Genomic DNA, 26097 nt, shown 5'->3' on the forward strand with positions numbered 1-26097 from the left:
CAATGGCCTTCTGTCTGCATGTATTTGTACACACTGAACCCCTGCCAAGAGTACTGAGTGTTGAACGCAATTAATGCAGGAAAATTTGTAGGTCCTGGATGAAAGGTGGTGTGAGAAGCGCTGTGGTGACAGATAACCTCTGCTGTAGGCATGCCCATGCTTCTAAAAGTAATCATCAGACACACAAAACTTTGGGGAATTTAAAATAATTTTGAATTCCATATAATAGTCAGATAGGGGCGAGAGGCAATTGATAAGAAGGAGAAGAATGAAAGGAGGACGGGAACATAGCCCCCTGTGTGACAGCACGGTGAGGGAGGAAGTTGAGACCCTTAGCTCTGGGTCCTGAATCTCTCCAGCCCTCAGTTTTCTCACCTGAAATGGGGATATGATAATAGTACTGATTTGATGGAGTATTTGCGAGGATTAAATTAGCTAATACATAGAAAGTTAGGACCTGGTAAGGGTCTAAGTGTAAGCTGTTTTTATTGCTATGTTAAGTTGGGGGAGAACGTCCACTCTCTTGATTTAAAATATGGCAAAAAATGGCTAGAATTTATTTAACATGCTTTCATTCCCACCTAAAATTTGGATCCTCAAAGCATGGTTAAAATCTTATTTTCATTGTTCCTATTCGGTGCTCTTTGAGATGCAAATGTCAAAGTTAAAGCTAGAGGTAAGACTAGAGTAAACAACACAGATTATGTTTGCCTCTTGTAACTGGAGTGGTGGGGAGGCTAGGGCATCAGGAACAACTGCGCACAGAGACAGGGATGCCTTCAGGAGCCCTCTCTCTTTCTCCCAGCTTACCTCTGCTCCTGGATCCCTCTTTCCTCTCACACAGCCTTTCTCTGTGTGGCGGGACCATGGCCACAGAGTGAACGTCATCAAGGCCGGGCTGGCATGATTCCTGGTTCTCTGACAGGCGAGCAGTATAGCCAGCCCAGGACGGGTTCCATGTTGGCCTGACCTAGCTGGTCACGTGCCCGTCCTTATCACCTGTGGCGAGGGAGACAGGGTGCTGCGGGGACTGGCCACATCTCCCCGCCTCCCCAGCCAGGGAGGGAGAGGCAGTGTGACTGGAGCCCCAGCAGAACAACTCATTGGCCTGGGGAAAGCAGCTCCCAAAGAAAGGAAGAGCCCGTGACTTCTTTCTCTCGTGGAAAGAGGAGGGAATGTGGAACCGGCAGAGGCTGATAGGTAGATGGGGTGCAAGAGGGAGAGTGATGAGAATGGACAGACAGAGCTTTGTGTATTTTGTAAAGGGGCAATTGTTGATTGATTTATCCCAGGAGGACGTGTCCTACACTTCCATGTGGTGGTTCCCCCTGGAGTCATGGGAGTGTCAGCGTTGAAGGATAGTAAAAGGTAGTTTGTCATAGGGGCTTATATCCTGAAACTTACTCTGCAGACCAAATGACATTCAGAGGGTTTGTTTCCAGCCCCTGGTCTTTGGGATCCTTCACTCTAGATTTCAGTTCTGTTCTTAGGATGCCTGTGCTATAGGGCAATTTTTTAAAGTGAAGAATCACAATTCATTATTTCTAACTACTTCTTCTAACGTTGGAAAGGAAAAATCTGTCTTATGAATTATGTCTGTTTCTCTATGCTGCGTATTTTTCTTTTTGTTGTTGCTGTTTGCTTTTTTCTGAAGAGTGTAACATGTTTTAGACTTGTCCATATTATAAATCTCATTTAAAAAGTGTTGAATCAAAGAAGTCTGCCAGCCGCTTTTGTTTTCTCTGCTTTTCTCCACTTGTTGGACAGCTCTGGCAGAGGAGAATAGTATTACCTTACCGTGTAAAGCATGGTTAATGGCTTTAAAACAATTCCCCAGCAACTGAATAATGGGCTGCTGAAAATATCCTTGGTGCCAAAGGACCTGAATATGTCTGTTCCATTTATTGTGTGTTTCTCGTTTCATCATGACTAAGTGCTCACAAAAGACATAAAAACCCAAACCTCTAGGGTATGTGGTGTTTGAGGGCAGAAACCATATTTTAATCTAGTCAGTCCTCCACCTAACATTTCAGATGGTTAGTAGGGGATCAACAGCAAATACTGACGGATGCCTATGGTATGGAAGACATTCAGTTTATTAAGTTGATTTCTCGTGACTAGAAGAAAGTCGTTGTTCCACCAGCTCTATTGTGCTTGGTTGGTTGGCTTAGTAATATTTATCTTAAGGAGTACTGGAAGTTCTGCACCAAAAAATTTTAACTTTTCCTGCCTGTTTGAATAAGCTTACTTTTCTCAGAAATAAGAAGATGGAACCTATTTCTTATTTCCTAATAAAAGCTCCATCTTCTAAAAGCCTTTCGGTGCAGTTTAGCAAAGTCGTTTATCTTAATTTTACCTTGATAATAAATTGAATCTATTAAAAAAGGGGGTTAATCTTAAAAATTTATATAAAAAATCAATTTAGGAATATACTGAGAAGATCTAGGGGAAAAAAGGTAGAAAAATTTAAAAGATGCTTTATCACTGGAAGCAAGGGATGGCAGGAACAGTGGCATCTACACCCCCTCGGCACCCACCCCCACCTTCCCCAGACCCTGCCCACTTGGCCTGCCCCAGACTGTCTGGTTCTCGCTTGGCGGGGCACTCAGTCTCTCCACTTCTCACCTTGGGCCAGCAGTTGGCAGCTGTCCTTGAACACAGCGTGGATTCTGACTCAGGTTGTGTATTCTTTGCCAGTGTCTTAATTACTAGGATCTCAGAGGCAGGATAATTGTCTTCAAAGAATTCCTGAGATGGAGATTCTCAATTGTTTCACATGTGACTCGCAGCACAGATGGAATTCATATGGGGCCCCCTCCCCTGGGCCAGGGGCCATGAGAAATTCCTGGGCTGTGACTGAAATTCCGTGTCTTTCACTCCTACTCAGCAAAGCATTTTGGAATTCACTTGGATCAGAAGTGACTTCATCAATGAGATAAGCCTGAATCTGCTTTAAATTTGTATGTGCATATATATGTGATTCATATCTGACATTTAGTCCTTGATTATTTATAAAAATTATTTAAAATGCTAGATCGTAGCCAAATAGTATGAACCCAAACCCTGTGGTCAAACACCATGCTTGTGCTCTCTTGAGACTGGTTCAGGTCTCTGAGGGGGCCCAGGAAGCTAGTCTTGTATAATCTCCTGCCTTTCCAGAAAGTCTGCCTAATGTTGAGGAGACACTGAGTGGCCACCTGAAGATTAAGCATGTGAGGCAGAGTTCTCAAGAAGGCACCGTTAGCGCCATCCTGGTTTATCGTGACTTTAGGAAAAGAAGCTGGGTAGGTTTTTAGCTGCCTCTGGAGACCATTGCTGAATCCACTGCTTCCTGTTTGCAGAACTAAATTGCACAAAAAGGCAGTAATTATCTGCTGTGACTATCAAGCGACTCGTGCACAGCACAATTTAGGACTAGGTGGGTGTTTCTTGAAATAGTTACTGACATCAAAATATTTTTGCCACTGACTGAGCATCAGGAAAACGTAAAACTATGGGTTAAGCACAACTTGTAAATGTGGAATTTTTATTAGAATAGTCTTTGATAAAAATTAGCACTTTTCTTTATATCGAGTACTCAGAATGTTATGATGTCTATAATGTAGGGAAGAATTACTGCATGGAAAAATGATAGAAAATCCTTTTTATACCCAGCTGTACTTTTGTGGATTGGGTCTACTACTCTTCAAATCCTGTCACTTGAAACAGAATTTCTGCCTTCAAGAGACTTCTGACTAAAATGTTTAGCTTTAAAAAAGGGGGAAATGTCCACCCTGTGCTTCCACCTTGGTGAGATAAAGACATGGTGTCTCACTGAGTTGTAACTTCAGTGTGTCGTTTAGCTTTCCATGTGCTGCACAAAACTAAAAGTAGAATTTTAGAGAGTACAGCGTACAGTATGCCATTTCATTATTTTTGACAGCAAAGTGTTGCTCCCCTTATTCTGAAACAGACACACTTGGCTTTTCGAGAGTGACTTAGTGTCCTACTGCTTTCCCAGAGGAATGTGGAGCAGAGCTTTGTGGCCTTGCAGGAGCTATGCACTTAAATCCTTATGTGGAATGTTCTCTAAAAGGCTGTTTGGGGGCTGGAGGTGAGGAGTAATCCATTTGAGGAAGAACAAAGTCTTCCACTTAAATGTAAAACCAAATACCTAGCAGGAGGTGCAAAATCAGGGCAAAGCTACCTGGACAGTTGATGTGTGCTGACCATGTTTCTTCCTTCATTACAGGCTCGACGTGGGAAAAGACGCTTCGGCAGATTGGCTTTGAAAGGTAAGCAGGGGTTAGTGTGTTTCCACTTTTATCTACTAATGTCCTGTTTTAGTCTAAGGAATTTATTGATGATAAATCAGTGATCTTGCTGCCACTACTTCAGGAATGTGTGCCCTTGAATAGGCCATCATTTTGCCCCCTGAGACTCAATTTCTTGGTAAAGTAGAGCTTTACTTTCTTTATGAAATGCTTGCCTGCACACAGAGTGGACAGAAGATTAAATGGAGCGATTTATTTGAAAGTGCTTCTTAAACTGTGTAACAGTATAAAAGGTAAGTTGTGTAAGGAGAGATTTACAGGAACTAGAGTTTACTCTCTCCTAGCTTATTCAGCTCATATGTTGTGTTCAGTTCTATAGTTTTAGTACAGAGACATTTATATTTATATTGATATCTTCTCAATTATTAAAATTATTAGGTCTTATTAGCTCTAAGTGAAAGGCTGAGATCGTGTTGCGCTTAGCTAAAAGCATTTCTATATCAGCATCTCCCCAAAAGAAAAGAAAATGGACTCATCATAACGTGAGAAAATGTGGAGGAAGGGTCAGTAAAGTTCCCAAGCTGTCTGCTCTTGGAACGGAATGGCAGCGTATCAGATCGATCTCTCCCAGTGGCATTTAGCATCTTATATTGAACTTGCAATGTAGATACAGCTATTGAAAGCGAGAAAGGTAATTTTAATTTTTCTTTCTTAGTCCAAAAGTAGACTTTGACTAGTTCTTTTCATCATATTGGAAATACGTTTTTATGTGCATTGATCAAGCTGGCAGACTGCTTAGAGCATGTAAAAGAAATAATAAAATACTTTAAGATGCATGATTTCTCCAATAGCAAGTGAGAATAGCTCATCACCAGGTGGACTGTGATAGCATTTCCTGTACCATTTTTTAATTGCTTCAAAGATTCATTTATTTCTCTGCCTACATTTCCGGTCAGTACCATCTCTGTTAGGTCCCACAGTAAGTTCTCATACTTAGTTCTTAAAGTTACTGGCAGAGGCTGGCTTGGACAGGCAGATCCCACAGGCCAACTTAAAACAAGGCATGCAAAATCAGGTGCAGCTTCACTTCACGTGAAAGAGAGAGAGCGTCTTTTGCTTGATTCTTCTTCCATATTAAGAAAAATGTCAAAATACACAAACGGAGAGAGACCAGCAAATTGAACATTTCCCAGCTTCAGTAAGATTTTGCCATACTTGCTTTAGCTATTTTTTTTTTTTGGCTGAAATATTTTAAAGAAAATCTCATATATTATGTCATTTTGTCCCTACATAGGTCACTATACATCTCTGAAAAATATGGGTGTTTTCTTCCAGAATCATAATGCCACTATCATACCAAACACAAAAAGTCCTTAGCATCCTTTAATACCCAATCGGTGTTAAATTTCCTGATCATCTCAGAAATGTCTTTACAGATACTGGTTTGAATCAGTATGCTACTAAAGCCCATACATTCCATCTTGATCTGTTCGGCCTCTTTATTTAGATGGTTCCCCTCAATTCCCTCCCAGCTTCATTTCTCTTTCTTCACGTATTGATGTCTGAAGAAGCCAGGTCACTTGTCTTGTAGAAAGGCTTACATTCTGGATTTGTCTGTGGTATCATTTAACTTGTTATTCTGTCCTTCTATTCTGTGTGAACTCAGATTGCTCCCTTTGGGTCATGGGGAGCACGTCATGTTGACTTCTTGTCTGTTTGACACAGGCACTGGTCTTTTATAGTTTCCATGTTTCTAGCACAACTCGATGTACCCCACCCATCCAGGATTCGGGCCTGGAGTCAGCCAGTCCTCCAGGGCGCCCGTCCTCCTTTGTGGAGAATGGTGTTTGGAAACCACAATCTATAAATCTGTAAATACTAGAGATGCTCATCAATTCTGGAGCGGCGTGGTTTCTGGGCTGAAACTTTTCAATAGATGGAGCTAGGAAATACTTTTTTTAAGAAAAATAAATCCTAAACTCATAAATATTTCCAATTCAAATATAACCTTATAGAATTTTTAACTTCTCTGATATTACATTTGTATCTCTTTTCTTTTTTACTGAAAATTTTGGTTCTTAACAGAACTTGTTTCACTTTAATATATTTATAATATTTTAAAAATAACAATAATACCAATGTTACCACTAATAATAAGACTACTGAAAGAAGTTTTAAAAATTTTCATGAAATTAAAAATTTTATATTCCATTAAGGACGTACAATCAAAAGACTGAAAACTAAAGTTGCTTGAAATTTTTTTTCTTTATGTGGCCATATCCTAAATTTTACATACAATTTGGCTCATTTGTTTCAGAATCCTTTTCATTTCAACAGATTTTTTTTCCTTTTGATTTCATTTCATTTTTGAATATATAACATTTATATGTCTCTAAGCACAAATTACATGACGAAGTTTTTTCAGAGAAATGTCACCTTCGTCCCTTTCCCTTGTGCTCGATTCCTTCTTTCTTCCACAGTTACCATGTTTATCAGCTTTTGGTTTAACCTTCTGATGTATATTTCTGTGTATGCAATCTACTACTTATGTATATCTACAGCCTTGCCCTGTTGTTGCATGAAGAGTTGCATATTATATACAGTATTCTGCACTTAGATTTTTCACTGAGAGTGTATCCTGGAGATGATTTCCATCAGTGTATACAAATGTTTGTCACTTCTCTCACCGGCTAAGCTAACACAAAGAATGAGATGAGTCAGATCCAGGGTCTTGTCCAGTATGGAACTCTCTAATAATTTCAAGGATCCAAGAGACTGAGGGACACTGGTAACACAGGGAGAAATCCAGGCTATCCCATGTGGCTCCCCAGGTCCTTCTTTTTCACCCCAGATCCATGCTCTCTGGTCCAGTGATCGATGAGGTTTCTAATGAGGTTGGCAGCTTCCTCACATCGCAAGGAGCATTTAATTTTGCAGCATCTCCAGTTAATGCCTAAGAAAGTTGAATAGCCCCTGTGACACTGTCCAGGCAGTCATGCCTCATAAATCTGTGGGTTGAAGATTTGTTTACCATAACATCTTAAACCAGGGATTTCCTGCTTGAAGCACTCCATTGATCAGGACTCTCTCCAGAGCAAAAACGCTCATTAATCTATTTGCCCTGTCATCTAGTCCACGTGTTTCCAAGGAGCGTAAACCAGGTCACCTACCTTCTTGCCCCACCCCAGTGTCTCCTTGGTAACTGGGGATGGATCGCAGGCTGCTCGCTCTAACACTTTCTCCCCCAGTACCCTACTGGTGGACACTGAGGCTCCTTCCAGTTTTTTGCTCTTACAGAAAAATACTGTAATGAATAACCTTGTGCCCCTGTGTAGTTTTGCTGGCTGTCTTGGGGATAGACACCCAAGTAAAGGCAAAGATTCACAAGTACAATTCATACGGAACTTTGCTAAATATTGCTAAGTTTCTCTCCCTAGAATTTCAGCAACTTGCACTCCCACTAACAATGCATGAGAGTAACCATTTCCCCAGAGCCACGCCAACAGAATATGCTGTCACCTGAAGCTTTGCCAGTCTGATAGCTGAGAAATGGTCTCTCGGTGTCCTTTTAATGGGCATTTATCCTGGGTCATTTTTCCGTAAAGAGCAGGTAGGGTCTTTGCTGTCCCCTAAGTGAAGCACCTTGGGGAAGAGTTTCTTCTAAGATGGTTAAGAATTCATCTGTCAACAGGATTTGGTGACTAAAACATTTTCTTCCTAGCTTACATGACCTTAACCTTCGCTGACTTGAATAATGATTTCATACAAACACTGACCATGTGCTGAGCACTGTGTTAAATAATTTCTAGTCCATATGACAACTCTATAGACGAAGGATTGGCACACTTTTCCTGTAAAGGACAGATAGTAAATATTTCAGGTTTTACAGGCCATGCAGTTTCTGTTGCAGCTTCTCAGTTTTGCCACTGTAACAGAAAGCAGCCATAGACAATGAGTATGTCTGCGTTCCAGTAAAACTTTATTTACAAAAATAGGCACCTAGCAGGCCTTGAGTACTGGCTATAATTTGTTGACTCCCGCTGTAGACTGGTCGCCGTCTCGCAGGTACAGAAATTCAGATCAAGTAGTCTGCCCACTCTAATTGACCTGTGTTCAGTTCCGGGTTTGCCTGGCTCCAAAGACTAAGATTTTTACACCAAAACACACTGAAGTCTTTAATTTTAGGCCTCTTTTATTTTGTATTGTTTTATTTTTCCTATCCTTGTGGCTCTGGGGACATAGTCTCAGGTCACAAGTCTTTTTGACTGTTCTCATTTTATGAATATTTTGAATAAAGCTGGACATTATAAACTCCATATTACAATGCCTTTTTATGCTTCCAAGTAGATGTACACATAAAAATATTCTTAAGGGATATATCCAGTGATACGCTTTATTTTTGCACAGTGCTCTCAGTTTGGTGGTCAACCTGAATTTTAGAGGTCGTCTTAAAATAATGTCATCCTGTGTTTTCCCATACCATCCCATGTGTTCTCATTTAAGGGCGGAGAATATTCTCTGCATTGCATCAAGTGTCTTAAATATAGAAGTTATTGATCTTTGAGTTTATGGTGCATTTACAGTTGCAAAGACTGTGTCAAGCAGAGCTGTTAAATATGGCTTTGCTTTTTATTCTTCTCAAGTTTACCTTCTTCTTTCTCCTAAAGGAAATTCCGATTATCTCTTAAATGAAGCTGTCTGGTTCTTTAGAGCAATTGTAAGAGATATTGATCCTTTCAACACTCTGTCCTTTGAAGTTTGCCTGTCAGTCTGTTTGCTACCAGATAGTTTTTAAGTGGTCACATCTAAAGGAAAAGAAGCGACTGTGTCAACTAAAGCTGCAAAGCTTTCTCCAAGAATAAGAAAGCAGAGATGTCCTCTGTTGTACATTTTGTAACTGAAAGGCCTAGGGGTTTCCTCTGCCGACCCCCCCTGCAGGAACACTTGCCATGAGATGATGTTCAGCCATTTCCTCTCTGGAAACTGTGATCGTATGCATTGTCTCAGAATAAATGCACATTGTCCCAGTTTATATGACTGAACTCCTGATGATATGTTATAGTCACCTCACAAACAATCCCATTGCCCTCTGTGGGGGATGTTAGGAGTTTGTTTTAGGACTTCACTCTAGGAGTGTGTTGTCACACAGGAAGGATCTAGGTTCATATATCTCGCCTGCCACCTCCAAGGCTCTCTTCCCACTCCTGGTTCTACAGTATTGCTATCTACAGAACACAAGAAGACTCAGTTGTGTTGTGTTGTTTTGTTTTGCTTTTGTTTTGATTATAGAGAAAAAATATTATGCCTCACATGTTTTCATTTCAATCAGAAAGCTCAACTTTCTGTGCAGATTTTTATGCTTATGACTGTAACTATTTTGAAGTCACAGTCATTCATTAATCCAGGTTGAGATGACGCAGGTGGGCGTGGCTGCATAAATTCATTGATCCTCTGCATGTTCTAAACAAGTGGATCAGCTAGGGAATGGCCCAAATTCTCATGCGCTTACTACAACAAAGGTTTCTTTCTCACTGGTGCAAAATCTGATGAGGAGGCAAAATCTACAGGGCACCTTGCCTCTACACGTTGTGTTACTGTCTGGCTTCAACCTGTGACACTTCTGTCTCAACATGGTGTGTCTGAGTTTGCTTAAACGTGGAAGGAGACCTTGGAGGAATGCACACTGGATCTTAAGTGTTTCCACTTAGAAGGAACATTTGTCACTGCAGCTCACGATGCAGGGCCCGGAGGGAGTCGTCTTGTTAATTTGGGGGAAGGAGAGGTGTCACTCTGCAGTGTATGCAGGAAGGGGACAAAAAGTGGAAATATCAGAAAGCTCTAGTAATGTCTACCACAATCACCTCTGAGCTAGCTCTGAACGTGGCTTTCGCTTTCCAAAGCTACATTTTTCATCCGAGAAAAAATATTTCAGAAAGTAAATAGGCTCATGCATAGTAACCTGCCAACAGAAATAAAAGTTCCTGCTTTCTGGGAAATCTTACTGCTGCCTATTTAAAAATAACAATCTTTTACTGATCTCTCATCCCTTTTTACTCAAAAAGCAAAGAAGTTATTCTTAACAAATCTATATAATCAGCGCAGTACCTCAGATTACATTATTATTAACAAAATTGTACTTGATTTTATTTCATGCTCTACTTGGATCGTGGAATGAAATATCTTGCCCTTTCAAAGGATATTTTAAAATATAAGTCACCCAGAAAACAGTCTGCTATGATGAAACACACATATTCCTAGGCTTTTTCCCTGTGTAGACATAATTCAGCCGGCACGACTTTGTCTCTGGGAGGCTCTGCAGCCCCCACTGCCTGGCTGTTGTCAGGCCCATTCCCCTGCATCTGTTCCATGGAGAGCTTCCCCCATCCTTCAAGTTTTAGACATAATGGCTTTTGTGAAACCTTTCTGGATGGATTACTCCCAGGACTCCCACCTCTTCTTGTAACACTTTTTACATTCTTCCATTATGGCTCTGGACATACTGTATTAAAAAACTTTCCCCCTGTGTTTCTCCTTTGGGATATGAAGGATGAGGCTGCCTTGATATTCTGGTGCCCAGGGCATGCTAGCTGATCAGGTTTTTGGTGAACGCTTGATTGAGTCGTTGATGGGGAAGCGTGCGGGGGTCTGGTTGGAGAGTGCTTGTTAAAGTGTGGGCTCCTGAGAAAGTCAAGAGCCCAGACCCCCAACATCTTTTTGTCACTACATTGTGGCAGCTTGTAGGAGGGGAGGGATCTGCTGGCTCACCCAAGAATAGGGAGGAAGACGTGGCTTTCTTCTGTGTGCTGGTGTGAACAATTGCTTAATTCTCTGACCTTCATTTCAACAATGGAATATTTCCAGATCTCAAGACTCAAGCTGCTGACTCTGATGTTCTGAGTTGGGCACTGGCTGCTCCCATGACAGGATCCCTGTATTGAGATGGAGAGCTCTGCCAGGGCAGGGGCCGTGTCTGTCTTGTTAACTGAGGCACCTTGCACCTAACCCGCTCAGGGAGCAAAGTGAAATGACTGGATAAAGGAAGATGTGAGTGAGGCTGAGCAAGTGTCTTCTTGCCGTGTTTCATGGCTGCCCCATTCCTGCTTATGGTTCCCTTCAGGTCTGTTGTTCCAACCCCCACCTCCTTCCAGAACCACCACCCCTCTGGGTCCCTCTTCTGCCTTCCCATCACCTCCTATCTTCTCGTAGAATAAAGTCACTTGATGTGGTCATATTCTTGTACGTACCTGGCAGTGTCTACACTAGACCTGTGCTTCCAAGGGCAGGACATATGTCTCCCATCTTACAACCTGTACTGCCGGCCCAGGTATTGGCAAATAATAGGCCTTTAATAAATGTTTGATAAATAATTGGCCTTTAAAATAAATATTATTGTGTCATCTCTCTGGGGGACCAGGCCCCACTTTCACGAAATCTGTGCTTGATAAATTCTAGTCTTTGTTGGCCTTTTCCTTTGGAGAATGAACAGATTCCATGGGACATTTAAGACCAATTTTAAATTCTTTTTTATCCTCTAGCTTTATGTATAACTCACTAGCTGTGTACTTGAAATCAGTGCTGTTTCTTTAGGTATTGTTGTGTAAAATGTTGAGAAATAATGAAAAGGTAGATTTCAACAATGGTTTTATGATGGGCTTCTCTATAAGAAAACTTACCTTCAAGAAATGAGATCGTTAAGTGAAATCAATTGTGATAGAAACAAAGACTTTAATTTCTGTAGTTACTGCTATATTTTTCTGAAGTTTTTAAGTTAAGGTCATAAGTCTATAGGATAAAATGGATAATTTGAATACCCATTCATTTGGATCAGACGAGCATTTCTTTATATTGCCTCTTTGAGAAGCATGCAGAAAGGAAGAAACATTACATTCAAATCACACCGTCCCTCCAGGGCTGTGGTCTGTGGAGTTAAACAAAGGAGGTCTCAGATGGGGCTTGGTGCTGTGTTGTCAACCTTGTAGTTGTAGCTGTAAGCCAGCAGGACTTTTGCACATAGAGCCACACAATACATGTTTCTTAATTAAATGATTTAACCTGTTCTTTTGCTGGCTTCCTGAAAAATGAGCTTCTACATTCTTTAATTCTTTCCGACTGTATATAAATATTCCTGGAAACTTTAGGAAGCTATTTTGAAACAATGATAGAAAATTTTTGTCAAAGTAATTTATATTCAGGAAATGGCTAGAGGAAAAGAATGTTTCTGTATTTTGGTGTTTAAAATTAAGCCCAACATTTTTTTATTTGAACATTTAAAAACCTCCACTTTGTGCCCACTCTTGGGCTAGATTTGGGTTTTCACATGAATATGATGGGTGAAAGGAACTTAGATTTGCTAAAAACCTATCATGTGCTGGCCTCTCTGTTGAGCACTTTGCTCATCTGATTTATTGAATTTTCACAACATTCTAGAGTTGGATTCTGCTGACTTATGCTGGGCTAACTGACAGCCTCATATCTCAGCGACTTACAAGACCAGAGTTCTGTTTCCTCCTCATGTTAAATGAGAGCTGCAGAGGCTTTGGATCGACCACGGCTCTTCTCCAAATGCCTTCTTCATTTTGGGATCCAGGCTGAAACAGAGCCTTCATTTGGTATATGCCTTCCTTGTGGGTGGGGAAAAATTGCTGTGGCCAAGACAAGCAATGGCTCTTAAAGCATTTGCTCGAGTGGGACAGAACCTCTATCTGCTTACTTCCAGTTGCCTAAGCAGGTCACATGGCTGATCCCAAGTCCATGGTCAGAGAAGCACAGTCTTCCAATATGAGTGCACTGTAAGTCCCGTGGGAAGGGGCAGGGATGTATACTATTGTCACAGGGAAGGAGACTGTCTAGTTAGCAGAAGTAATATAATCAACTACAGTATACCATGCTCATTTTACAAATGAGCAAAGTAAAATCAGAGTGGCCAAGTATTTTACTCAAGATCACACAGCTAGTGAATGCCAAAGACAAGATGTAAACTTAGTTTTATGTGACTCTACCTTCCATTCGTTCACAGTCCACCATACCAGTGTGTGTGATGCTTCATGTTGACAACATTTGTTGAGCAAAAGTTATTATAACTATGCTGGGGGCTGGGGGTAGGGGGATGGTCTTATAGAAGATACCAATATGTAAACATAAAATAGAGTAAGCTACATGCTACCATTTAGTGCAGTCATTTGAAAATGTTTCTTCAATAGCTACTATGTACCAGGTACCATTATAGTGATCTATGTAGTACAGAAGTGGAAGAAAGAAAGGCTGGGTGAGTGTGTGTGTGTGTGTTGGGCAGATTGAGATAAGGCCTGGCTGCCTGGCTGGAGGAGAGGGGGTTTGTTTGTGAAAGCTTGACTTCATGGGCTGCCTGGGCAGGGTTTTGAAAGATGGTTACATTGGAATTCATCCGTCTGATGTCAGACATGGAACATGAGGGTTCAAATTAGAACAGAAGTGAAACAGAGAACAAGGTAAGGAAAACGTCAGCAAGTACCTTACAGACAATGCCAAGAAGTTTGGATCTTATCTGATAGTACTGAGGAACCACTGAAGGTATAAAACCAAAACCAAAGATATTGTTAGATGTGCTTCTAGAAATGCCACAAGGGCAGCAATATAGACCAGAGAATGGCGTAGACAGGCAAGGAGACCAGCTGGAAAGCTATTGCAGTAGTTCAGGAGAATGACTACAAATGTCTGAATCGAGGCAGTGACAATTGATGGGTATGGTAGAGAGGATGTATTCCAAATGTGCTTTACGAAGTAAAATATGAAGTTACACCTTGGTGAATAGTCGGATGTGGGTGTGTGGGAGGATTCCGGAGTGGGCCACAGCCAGCTGGTTGATTCCACCCTGTAGCTGCTATCTCCTCATCTAGTGCCTGCAACTCTTTCCCTCTCTGCCTAAGGGCTTCCTCCAGTGCTTTGGAAACTTGCTTCTCCCACTTGCAAGGCATCCTGGAAGGGCCTGAGATGAAAGCCCCAGATGCATCAGTGAGCAACAGAAGTAAGTGGAGAGCTGCTCCAGCCTCCCTGTTCAATCCCTTGGGCAATCCACGGCATGTCCTCTACGGGATTCTGCAAAGGCTTCCTAGGAAGCTCTTATAGCATTGACCCACTAACAATGCACCTTAGTGAGCCTCTCTCTCTGCTCCATCCCTTGCTGTCACATTCTCTGCTTGTACTTTCCGGGAAGGCTTCCCAAATAAACTACGTGCACCCAAGGCCTCTGCTCAGGGTCCACACTTTGGAGGACCTGGACTAAGACACCAGTACTAAACTATCTTAACTAGTAGTAAACCAAAGAGCTTGGATTCCAATTTTAGTTTTGTCATGGATTTATTTTATGAAAGTTCAAAGACATTATTAGTACTTATAATATTATTTTAATCAAAATTATGAACCTTTAGAAATCTTTGGTTCATAACCTTTTTCGGGGGCATGGGTGTCATGTGGCAGATCCCTAGAGAATTTGATGAAAGTAATAAACTCACTTTCCAGAAAAATACACATATGCACATAAACAAAGCATTTTACCTGCAGTTTCAGAGGATTCAAAGACTTCAGAAACACAGCACAGTCCATGAACCTCAGTTCAAATGCCCTGTTTCAGATGAAGACACCCTTGTGTTTCTTTCTCAAATTATGACGTCTACAAATGTTTGTCTCCCTCCTTCAATTACCTGGGAGCAGATGGGAAAGAGGAGTTAAACTTGGGCCACCGAGTCATGTGATTTGAGAGCTCCAGAGACCCCAGAGAGAACCTCTCCCTTCTTTTGCATGTGGTTACGCCAAGGCACAGAGAAATTAAGCAGGAGAGCTGGAAATGGGAGTTTTTAAAATCAAGATTGGTTAAAATCCAGATCTGAATTTGCGTTTAGTAAATTCAATGAGATGGAATTTTATTACTAATGAATTTGTTTTGCCAACATTTAATAAGAATAATTATATCAATAATGACAATAATAATATTGAACTGAGAACTGTAGACAAGATTGTGCATGCCTCATCTCTATGAAGCTTCCCAGCCCTCTGAAGCGGCTGTAACGCCATACCAGTTTCCGGATATAGAAACCAAGGCTCAAAGCCCCTTCACCCAGTGATCACGAGGGTTACAAGTTGTAGACAACGGATTTCAACTCTGAACACCACCATTCAACCTGCTGTTTTGCCTTGATCAGAGTGACAGTTGTCAGAAATAACTCTGTTTTCCTTTACTCTTAATGCCCCCTGCTGTGTGTGTGTTTGTGTGTGTGCGCACATGCCTATATGTGTGTGTGTAAGCATGCATGTATTAACAAAAGTAGAGATTTACATTCCCTGCTCCACACCTTTCTGCAGCTCATTCACAGTACAGAGTCCTTGCTTATAACACCACTAGAAAGACCAGACAGAAGCCCGAGGGTTGGAGAGTGTCCTTCATGGTAGAAACAATTCTAGTGCTTTACTCCTTATAAAATAGAACCAGCACCGTCACTCCTACGTTGGCACAATGAGGCCAGCTTGGACACACAGCAGAGAGTCAGATGGGGTGATTCTTCCTGCATCCCACCATCGTTCTTTGGCATTTGCTGAGCTTTTATTAAAGTCACAGAATTTATTCTCTCAGACAAGGATAGGGTACATATATCAAATATTCTTTGGCACTTGTAGCCTTTTTTTTAATAAATCTTTTCTTCCTCTCCCTGTCCTCTTTCCTTTCAAAATTTCTCATTATATAAAGATCAAGCACAGTACTAAGCAGTAATATTGTTTTCCACAAGCATTTATCCAGGGAGCTCAGATTCATTGCTAGTGGCTGACTGGAATACTCAATTAAAAGGATTTTAGGCAAAAATGAATGCTGTGGTCAGGCAGGAGGGATCCTCATATCCTAGCCTAGCCTGGCAGCATGTCAGGGTTTGGGATCGAAATGTGTGCATCACAGATTTGCAAGGACATGGTGACTAGCTGTCCCCTTAGGCACCATTAGAGAAAACTACTGTGTTACAACTGAGAACAAAGTACTGGCTGCCGAAGCACACCTGTCAGATGACCAGAATTCTTCAGATTTAATTTAAACCCGCTGTCCTGAGAGTGGCATGTTTCATCATAAGAGAGTAGACAGAAGTCTCATTCCTTGTTGCTATAAGCACTTACTAAGTGCTGACTTAATCGTTCAGGGTACTATAACAGAATACCACAGACTGTGTGGCTTAAACAGCAAACATTTATTTCTCACAGTTCTGGAGGCTGGGAAGTCCAAGTTCAGCGTGCTGGCAGATTCAGTGTCTGGTGAGGAATTGCTTCCTGGTTCATGGATGGCCATATTTTCACTGTGTCCTCACATAGCAGAAAGAAAGCAGGAGAGCTCTCTGGGGTCTTTCTTATAAGGGCACTTATCCCATTTATGGGGGCTCCATCCTCCTGACCTAATCTCCTCCCAAAGGCCCCACCCCCAAAGCCGTTACAATAGGGGTTAAGATTTCAACATGTGAATTTTGAGGGGACACATTCAGTCCATAACAAGAGCCTGTAACTCCCACCAAGCAGAAGAAAAGCTAGAAGATCTTACATCTGAGGCTCTTAGATCTATGTGGTGTCATTTAATCAGTCTCATTAAACTTTTCTAAGGAGGTGATTTACATTTCTTAGGGTGTTGAGAGCTTTACCTAAGGCTTTCACTTCCAACTTGAAAAGTACATAGCTTCACCTTTTTTCATTCAAGCATAGTGACATCATTCAAGAAGTATTTGGTGAACAGGTCCATTTTTCCTCTAGAAAAATAAAAGACGTAATCCTTCATTAATACTTCACTTTCTTTGAAGACATGGCTGGAAGAAAAGATTTTCTGATTTGTAATCTCCATCTTTGCTAAATCGAGTCATTATGACTAATATAAACAGTGATCGGGTTAATGAGCGATAAAGTCCCGGTCCTACAGAGAACATGCATGCTTGAACTGAAAACTGAATCCCTGGGGGCTACCTTGGCACTGTGTTCCATACAGAGTCAGGGTACCAGCAGGAACGTTTAGATTTCATTAGTGACATGAACAAATGAACTGTATAATATGTCACTTAAAGATTTCAAGTCTTGGTGTAGACAGTGTGATGAATGATAGACAGGAAATTCATGCTGTTTGATGTGGAGGTAAAATTTGGATGTTGAGTCTATAAAATGGAATGTTTTGGAGAATTGTGCTAATAGTCAGATACAAGCATAGGTTTCAGATTTCTTATTTGTTCTGCATCTTACCTTTAAGTCTGAAATTAGGTTTCTCATAGCTCGAACTTCAGTAAAATGTCTTTTCCATTGCTCAGCCACGTAAACACCTTGGCTAGGGAGCAAGAAATTATTGCTTGGATAAAGTGACAGTTTATATTAGGCATATCTCAGGAACTGTTTGAGTTTCCCATTGGGATCCTTGGAAATGCATCATCCTAGATGAATACAGTGGAAGCAATTCCTCTGGCTCTTCTTTTTCCTGACCTATCTCTATGCATGCACACGGCCACACAAACCTCTTTAAATTTACGCAAAATATTTGAAGTAGCACACATTTACAGTATTGCACCATTTTTGTAGGTAACATGTAATGAAGATTCAAAGAGGCTAAGTAACTTCTTTACACACAAGCGAGTGACGGTTAGGTCTTTCTGTTTGCAAAGCCCGTGCTCCTTCCCTTTGCTTACCCTCTGTGGAGGTGGAGAAGGTCTTCTTAGTCGTCGGGTACCATCCTGATGCCTGAGTGGTGCTTCTGTGTAAATATCACTGGCTGTGTTCTCTCCTCCCTCCTTTTTTTGCCGCAGTTTATTGCACCCCCGGTTGTTAAGGGGATTCAGGGAAACTTCAATCAGGCATGACTCCCAAGCTTCCTATGCCCATGTGCTCCTTCCTCTGGCCCTCCTCTTGGCTCACTCCCCTACCACGCTGATTTCCACATAGGGGAGAAACTCTTTACTACCTCTGCAAGGCTCTGATGTCCACTTGCTCCTTGCTGCACACTTCTTACCATCTTCATTTAGGTTTAGACCCACCTTACTCTTCCCTGGGAATATGAACCTTCCACCTTATTTTACTGCCCTATTCCAATTTTTCCACAATCCCTTCCTGCTAGACTGGAAAACTAAGTTGTTTTTACTAAAACAGAGATATAATGAAATTATTCACTTGCCTACTGAATTAATTTCTAAGTCCCCAACCTAATTTTCAAAACTCTCCCGAATTAACCCCCCCACACACATTTCCAGTCAAATTGTCTCTCGTTAGTTCCTTCCACACACATCTTAAGTTTCCTGATGATTGAAGTCTGAATTCTTCCCAATCCTCTATTTCTGTCTAAAACACTCTTCTTTGCTTCCTGCCTTATTGTCATAATCTTGCCATCTTATAGGCATCCCCTTATATCACTTCACCCCTTTCTGACACCTCTCTGTCCTGATTTTCCATATTATACATAGTTTGTCTTAGGTAAAGCTTATACCTTTCAGATAGCATCCATGCCAAAACAGAGGATTATAGTCATGACTGAGCCCTTAGCACAGTGCCTTAGGCAGAGCAGATACAAAATAACGTTGGTTGCACTAAATTTCATAGATGATTTGTAAGCTAGAACTTTATCTAGAAGGATTTCATCTACATGACTAAGAAGGGCTTGCAGAGTTTGCATCAAGCTACCTAAATATCATTCTATAGCAGAGAAAGCTTTAAAGATGGAATATTTTATGAAGACTGAGTAAGGAAGAGGAAGAGGACTTTAGAAATACATACAAGAGTTGTGGCCCTTGTTTCAGAAGGAGCATATAAAATAATTACAATTTGTTGGTAACAGATGGTATTTTCCTTTGACCCTAAGAGAACAATTGTAGAAGTCATCCATGTACATTGAACATGTCTTTAAAGTTGGTGGAAATGAAGAAAATTCATGAGTATTATTCACGTAGGAAACACTTATCAGTAGGCATGGCCAGAGGAGAAAGCAATGGTATTTAGTATTCCTAGTTTTCCACAAGAGAATCTTGGGACTTGGGAATCTATGTGGCATTCTTCCATTGCTGCAGTGAATTAGGAGTGGCTCACCTCATCCTGAGAGGCTGAGAGATTTTTTTCCTGCAGAAATTGTGTTGGAGACCATAGCAGAGAAGCAAATAATTCTGGACCCCATCCCCAACAAGTCTTGGGGCACAGTAGGTGGTGAGCAGAACAAACCACAGGAACCTGCTCTTCAGACCAGGTGGAGACAGGTGGTGACAACACCCCCGGCAGAGCAGTGAACTAACATCTCATAGTTCTGTCCTTATCTCCTAACTTGTGAGCAATAAAAACCTGAGAGCATGTCATTCACAGAGCAAACAGAAAATGCCGATCAATTTACAAGTCAATAGCACAGGGAAGTATAAACATTAAGGAAAGAAGTCAGAGAAGCCACAGAGGTCGCTTCAAATGGCTTGTACCGGATGCCATTCATTGACCTGCTTGCCGTAAACAGAGAAAATTGTTTTCACTTGATCATCATGAGAAATGTTTGGGTTTGAAATCTTCTCTGCACTATGCTCTGACCGGCAAAATATATTTGCTTAGAAATCTACACAGATAATCGAATTCCATAGGAGAAGGAATGTAATTTCTGTGAATTTGCTTGTGTGTTGTATTAGAACACTAATGGATGTAGACCGCGTTGTGCAGGGGGTAAGGAGGGGCTTGTCCTTAGAAATCTGAAGCTGAATGCTTAGGCTTTGCCCCTAGCTGTCAGATGGTCATCAGCACTTTCCAGAAAACAAGTATTTAACTTTGTGAAGGAAAATGGTGGGAAGAAATGAATGTTGTTCTTTTTTTTTTTTAAAGATTTTATTTCATTTTTTTTTCCTTTTTCTCCCCAAAGCCCCCCAGTACATAGTTGTATATTCTTCGTTGTGAGTCCTTCTAGTTGTGGCATGTGGGACGCTGCCTCAGTGTGGTTTGCTGAGTAGTGCTGTGTCCACGCCCAGGATCCAAACCAACCAAACACTGGGGCGCCTGCAGTGGAGCACGCCAACTTAACCACTCGGCCACGGGGCCAGCCCCCCTTTTTTTTTCTTTTTTAAATTCCCCAGGCTGAAAGTGAAATCCTTTCTTTCTTTTTTTAAAGATTGGCCCTGAGCTAACATCCGTTGCCAATCTTCTTTTTTTCTTTTCTTCTTCTTCTTCTCCCCAAATGCCCCCAGTACATAGTTGTATATTTTAGTTGTGGGTCCTTCTAGTTGTGCTGTGCGGGACGCTGCCTCAGCATGGCCTCATGAGTGGTGCCATGTCTGCGCCCAGGATCCGAACCCACGAAACCCTGGGCCGCCGAAGCGGAGTGCGCGAACTTAACCACTTGGCCATGGGGCTGCTCCTGAATGTTGTTCTGTTTGACTCATTCAGTATTACTAGGATGCATCAGCTGAGTGGTTGGTGTTTGTCCCCAACTCCATCCCCCCAGGAATGCTGATATGTTTTACCAGTCTTCCATACATTGCCCTGAGTTACTTTTAGCTAATAACCCCCGCAAAACAAACAAACAAACCAAAACCCAAAAACCCACTCCATCTACCACTGAGAGGCACTGGGTAGGGATTAAACCTAGGGGTCAGAGGAGTGGACCCCTTCCAGTGGCTAACACTGGGGTGGTTCCCTAACCTTCCTACCCTTGTTGTCTGAGTTAGGCACACCATAGTCACCAGTCCACTTGGGCCCTGACCCTGCACATGTATTTGACCAACCGCGCCATCCCCCCCAGCACCCTGTTCTGTCAGCGGCTCTGGCGTGGGAGCCAAGCAACCTCACAAGAGATTCGCTTTCTCTACCAAACAAGCGGGAGTAGCCCAGCTGGGGCTTGCAAGTGCCTGGAGGACACGTGACAATCTCTCTGGGCATACAAAAGCCAACTGAGGCTTCAAGGGGAGGAGAAACCAGGTAGAAGCATAGGCCAAACTCTTTTCTCTATTAGAGAATTTCCTCTCAGGAAGGTAGGGGAGGGATTGTGGAATCTACAGACATGCGACTTTAAAACACCCATGTCCCAGGAGGAAGCCCCAGAGCCGTGACAGTGCCTTGCACTTCCTGGGCACTCAAAGAATATTTAATTGAAGTGCTTGTTATAAATTGCATGGTAAGTTGAGAACTTCAGGACAGCATAAACAGCCATTATGGAACCTTCAGTCTCACCAGATTTATCAACTATGAAAAATGATGATTTCTTTACAATCCAATAAAGAGATATTTATTAAGTAAATAACTTATACCCAGCTTCTAGGTAGACATGAAGAGGCTGGGAAAGAAGCATAAGAAATGATATCCTGAATTGCCCCCCTTTTCTCAGATAGACACCTGAAAAGCTCAGTGTCAACATGGACAGCATTTGTGTTAGTGATCAAGGCACCCAAATCGAGACCATGGTTCTGGACTGGAAGGGAGAGACCTAATGTGGGAAGCTGGTTTCATCTTGGTGGATCAAAGGGAGAGGGGAGAGTTTGTGAGGGACAGTGACAGGAATAAGGATGCGAGTGAGTGTGCCCTGCGTGAGTATCTTTGAGAAATCCAGCCAGGCTAGAACAGAAGTTTCGTATCCTGAAAATAGGAGAGAAACACGCACTGTTCAAATCTGTAGGCATTCAAATCTCAATGGCCACAGCTCACTCTAGGAGTGTTTATTTTATTTGTTTATTTATAAAAGTAATGAATCTTTGTTTAGGAGTAAGTCTCCCAATAACTTAGCCATAATCCCATAAGTCAGTGATTTTGTAATAGGTCTTAAACTGTTAAAACATAATTTCCCAGAATTTCAAGCAGAGGGATTCACGACAGAAACTGTTTCCTCTGCATCCAGCAATGTTGATTTTGTCCTTGCCATAAATTTTTCTCTTAGGGAAATCCCCTGGGAAGAGAAGCCAGTGAGGCAGCTTCTGTGGAAATACCGCAGTGAAACGCTCAAGGACGTGCGGGACCATCTTTCTTTCTGAATGTTAAGAGTCACACGACAGTTTCTGCCGTTTGGTACACTTTCTGTGTTATTTTCAATAGTTGCATATTTACAGATGCAGCTTGTTTACAGCATGACGTTTGTATCAGGTGATGGGTAGGTTTGGTTGCTGTTGTTTCTTCATTTACATTGTCTCAGATCTGGCTTCCCCTCTAGCCCTGCTCCATCACTCTAGACTGCCTTTGTCACTTCATGCTGGATTCCTCCAGAGGATGTGCTCTGTCTCTCTCTCTCTGTTTCATCGGGTTTATTGAGGTATAATTTACGTTCAGTAAAATTCTCCCCTTTCTAGCGGTATAGTTCTTTGAGTCTGACAAACATATACAGCCATGTAACCACCACCACAATCAAGATATAGAATATTTCCATCGTCACAGAAAGTCTCCTTCTGGCCCTTTGTAGTCAATCTCCCCTCTCTCTCAGGCCCAGGCAGCCGCTGGTCCAGTTTTCGTTTCTGAGGTTTTATCTTTTCCAGATTGTCATTTGAACAGAGCATGTGACCTTTTGTGCCTGGCTTCGTACACTTAGCATAATGCTTTTTAGGTTCATCCATAGAGTAGAAAGTATCTGTACTTTAACACCCCTTTATTGCTACTATGATTCAATTGTCTAGACCACCACAATTATCTATTGCCCACTTGGTGGATGTTTGGGTCATTTTACAGTTTTTAATGATGGTGAATAAAGCTGCTGTAAACATTTGCATACAGTTCTTTGTGTGGACGTATATTTATCTTTCTCGTACTCCAGGAGGCTCTTAATTGTCAGTTCTGCCTTCAGTCTGCCTGCCAGTCAATCAATCCTGTGTTACTCAAAATGCTTGCTGAACAAACTTTTGAAAATTAAATCACATTTTAAGTGCTTGGGGAGGTATATTTAGAGATATTCTTTGGCAATTCTATTTGCAGTGTAGGCCATCACGTTATAATTTTTGCTTTACAGATTTGTATCTTCATTTCTTGGGTTTACTTAACATAGGGTACATCTTTTGACAGTTAAAAATTCAGAGATGCTTTCCACTCATGTGATTAATATTTCATTCCTGGGACAATTTTAATTTATTTTACCGCTTAGTACTTCTAATTTGTTATGATAAGCTTGCATACATATCCACTTCCTTCACCTTTCATCTCAAAATCGATAATGTCTGAAAACTGAACATTGAGCCTAATTTTTTGATGGCAGAACCTCTCCTGACCTGAACTCACCTGGTAGCTCAGGGAAGACCACGGCAGTTCGTGTGAACTGTCCCAGGCATGTGTACCTGGTGGGGGCACTGCCCTATGCCTGCTGCCCGTGTTACATCATATAGTAGAGGTACCTTTCTGAAATCTGGAAGAATAAGCATTTTGAAATGCATTGACTTTGAGAGATTTGGAGAAAGGGTTTGTGCTATCTTTGTCTGTGCCCTGCACAACTGCCCTGCCTGTTTGATAGAACAGAGTTGTGCTAGAGGATGATTTTCAGATTCTTTTCTGTGACCACACTAAGAAATCTATTTTATGTCATGATCCAGTATAGTGAAAATTTGTAAAATTTCAAAAAGCAATAGCTACTCTTACCACATGCAATGCACACCTATATTTTTCATTCCGTTTTGTTCCACTGCTTCATGTAAAAGAAAATGCTGGTTGATGGCCACTAAATTTATTTTATTTTGTTTATTTATTTTTGGTGAGGAAGATGTCCCTGAGCTAACATCTATACCAGTCTTTCTCTATTTTGTATGTGGGATACCACGACAGCATGGCTTATTGAATGGTATGTAGGTCCACACCCGGAATCTGAACCCATGAACCCTGGGCCTCCAAATCTAACCATTATGCCACCAGGCTGGCCCCCTAAATTTATTTTGTAGTAAACGAATAGTCATGACCTGCAGTGAGAAAACACTGGGCTGGAGAGTAATGTCCAACATGATATACAGTAAGCAGATATACTTGGAAGCAGATGAGAAGTTTCTTCCCGTTTTAGCTGCTTACTGTGAGCCATTCCCTGCAATGATGGCAAATGCTTATATTTCATGACATTTGCAGACTGTCCCATTGACAAATGATAACCACTCGGTCTCAGAAATATGTTGGGGGGGTAAGATTCATAATCCTCACATTTCAGGTCAAGCACACGGAGACCCCAAGACTATGTATCTGCCAATAACCTGGCATAAATCACTCACCTCCAGAGTGTGGACTATAGTTTAGACAGAGTAGATTTTTCTTGCTTCCCAATTTGCAATAATTTACAAATAATTTACAAGAGCTTTGCAAGCCAATTAAAGAATTACAATCGGAGTGTGTCAGTCAGGGTTCTGTGGGGGAGCAGAGCCACGCTGTTATGAGATAAAGAATTTATTCTAGGAAGTAGATTGTACACAGTTGTGGGCGGTGCTGGGGAGGTGAAGGTCCAAGAGGAAAGTGGAGGTGAGCCAGTCCATCTGAGAAGTCAGGTGCGTCAGCAGGTGGAGGGGGTGCTGCTGGGGTGCTCGTGGACAGGTGCTCAGGGAGCTCTGTCCTCTGGGCAGCTATTGCTTCTCTGGATCTGCAGCCCAGCATCAGGTGCTGGGCCGGGTCTGCTGGGCCTGGCAGCCAGCTCTCGGGAAGAAGGGCTGGGCATCGAGTGGAGGAGAAGCAGGACAAGCAGAACGTAGCCCATGCCTCTTTGTCAGCCCCTCACTGCTTCCAGCTCTGAAGAGATCAGAAAGAATGGTCCTCCTTCACCTGCATGTTCCAGATCATGCACAGGTGTCTCTGGCCATTTCTAATTCAGAACCATGCAGGGTCAAGATTCTGGAAACAGCCCTCACCTTAACCAAACTGTTGCAGCATAAGCCAGCACCTCAGAGGTTACTGCAAACTGCACATTATTGTTCTGCATACTTGTAACTGTTGCCTTCAAAAAATGTATTTTAACTGCACATGATTAATTTCTCTGGTTAGCAAAGACATTATAGTCACATAAATAATTCATATCAAAACAAAAAGATTTCTCAATCTGAGCTCATCAAAATACTCTGAGTTCTGTCAAATAGGGTGTGGTTCAGATTAATTCGCTGCTATTTTCCTTAAACATTTGCTTAGTGGTATTTTATTCCCAAGACAAGTCACAGACAGAGGAAGAACAAACACTGCGAGTACTTGGGAGGAATGCAAAGCTGGATTTGGAACTTGGAACGTTGCAGGTGACAGAAGTACCTGTGCGCATATGGGCTGACTCGAGCGTGTTCTCGTCTTTCCTTACCATCTCCTCTTTTTAAATCTCCCTGCTATCAAGAATCAGTGAGGTCCTTTCCCATCTTCCCTTGCCTCTGCATTTTTCTTTCCTTCCCCTTCCAATTAAGCATTTAGATATTGGTGTCCACAAACCACACAAGTTAGGAGACTCGGTGCCACCTTGAAGTCCCAGCCGCAGCTGCATACCAGGCGTCTGAGGAAGCAGGGTGATGGGTGGGGGCTGCAGGGAGATGTTGGTGAGAGCACCCCCAGTATGAGAAAGACACCCTGTACCAGGGGTTGCAGAAGTGGCAGGTAGATGAGGTAGCTGGAATGATTTGGAAATCAGTTACATTAAACAAAAAATTGGGCGTATAACTAAATATATTAAGGATAACAGCAGCCAGGTTTCTCACTATCTGAGCAAAGATTTGTAAGTATGGCAAGCGGAGACAAGTAAGAATTGTGAGGTGTTAAATTGAAACAGGAAGTATCAGAATGAACTCATGGGTTTTTAAAATTTGTATGCGCAGAAAGACATAGACATAGTTATAAATGTATATTTGTGTGTAATAAAATAAACACAAATATCTATTTCTTACCTCTGTCAAGGGAGAGGGCCGAGAAGCAATGAGCACGCCAAGCGTCAGACCTCTGA

General features: G+C 41.8%; 1 protein-coding gene across 5 annotated transcripts in view; it reads left to right on the forward strand.

Annotated features, from left to right (window-relative positions):
• The window catches only part of PIEZO2 (piezo type mechanosensitive ion channel component 2), a 427346-nt gene that overhangs the window by 215591 nt on the left and 185658 nt on the right, over positions 1-26097 (forward strand). For all 5 annotated transcript variants that reach the window (XR_011504549.1, XM_070513541.1, XM_070513542.1 and 2 more), the window contains exon 4: positions 4232-4274. Coding sequence is in view for 4 of the 5 variants with exons in the window: in XM_070513541.1 (XP_070369642.1) it covers positions 4232-4274 (43 nt within the window). In the remaining variant the exon portion in view is untranslated. The remainder of the gene's footprint in view (positions 1-4231; positions 4275-26097) is intronic.

This window comes from Equus asinus, chromosome 7 (assembly GCF_041296235.1).
Source record: "Equus asinus isolate D_3611 breed Donkey chromosome 7, EquAss-T2T_v2, whole genome shotgun sequence".
NCBI classification, from domain to species: Eukaryota; Metazoa; Chordata; class Mammalia; order Perissodactyla; family Equidae; genus Equus; species Equus asinus.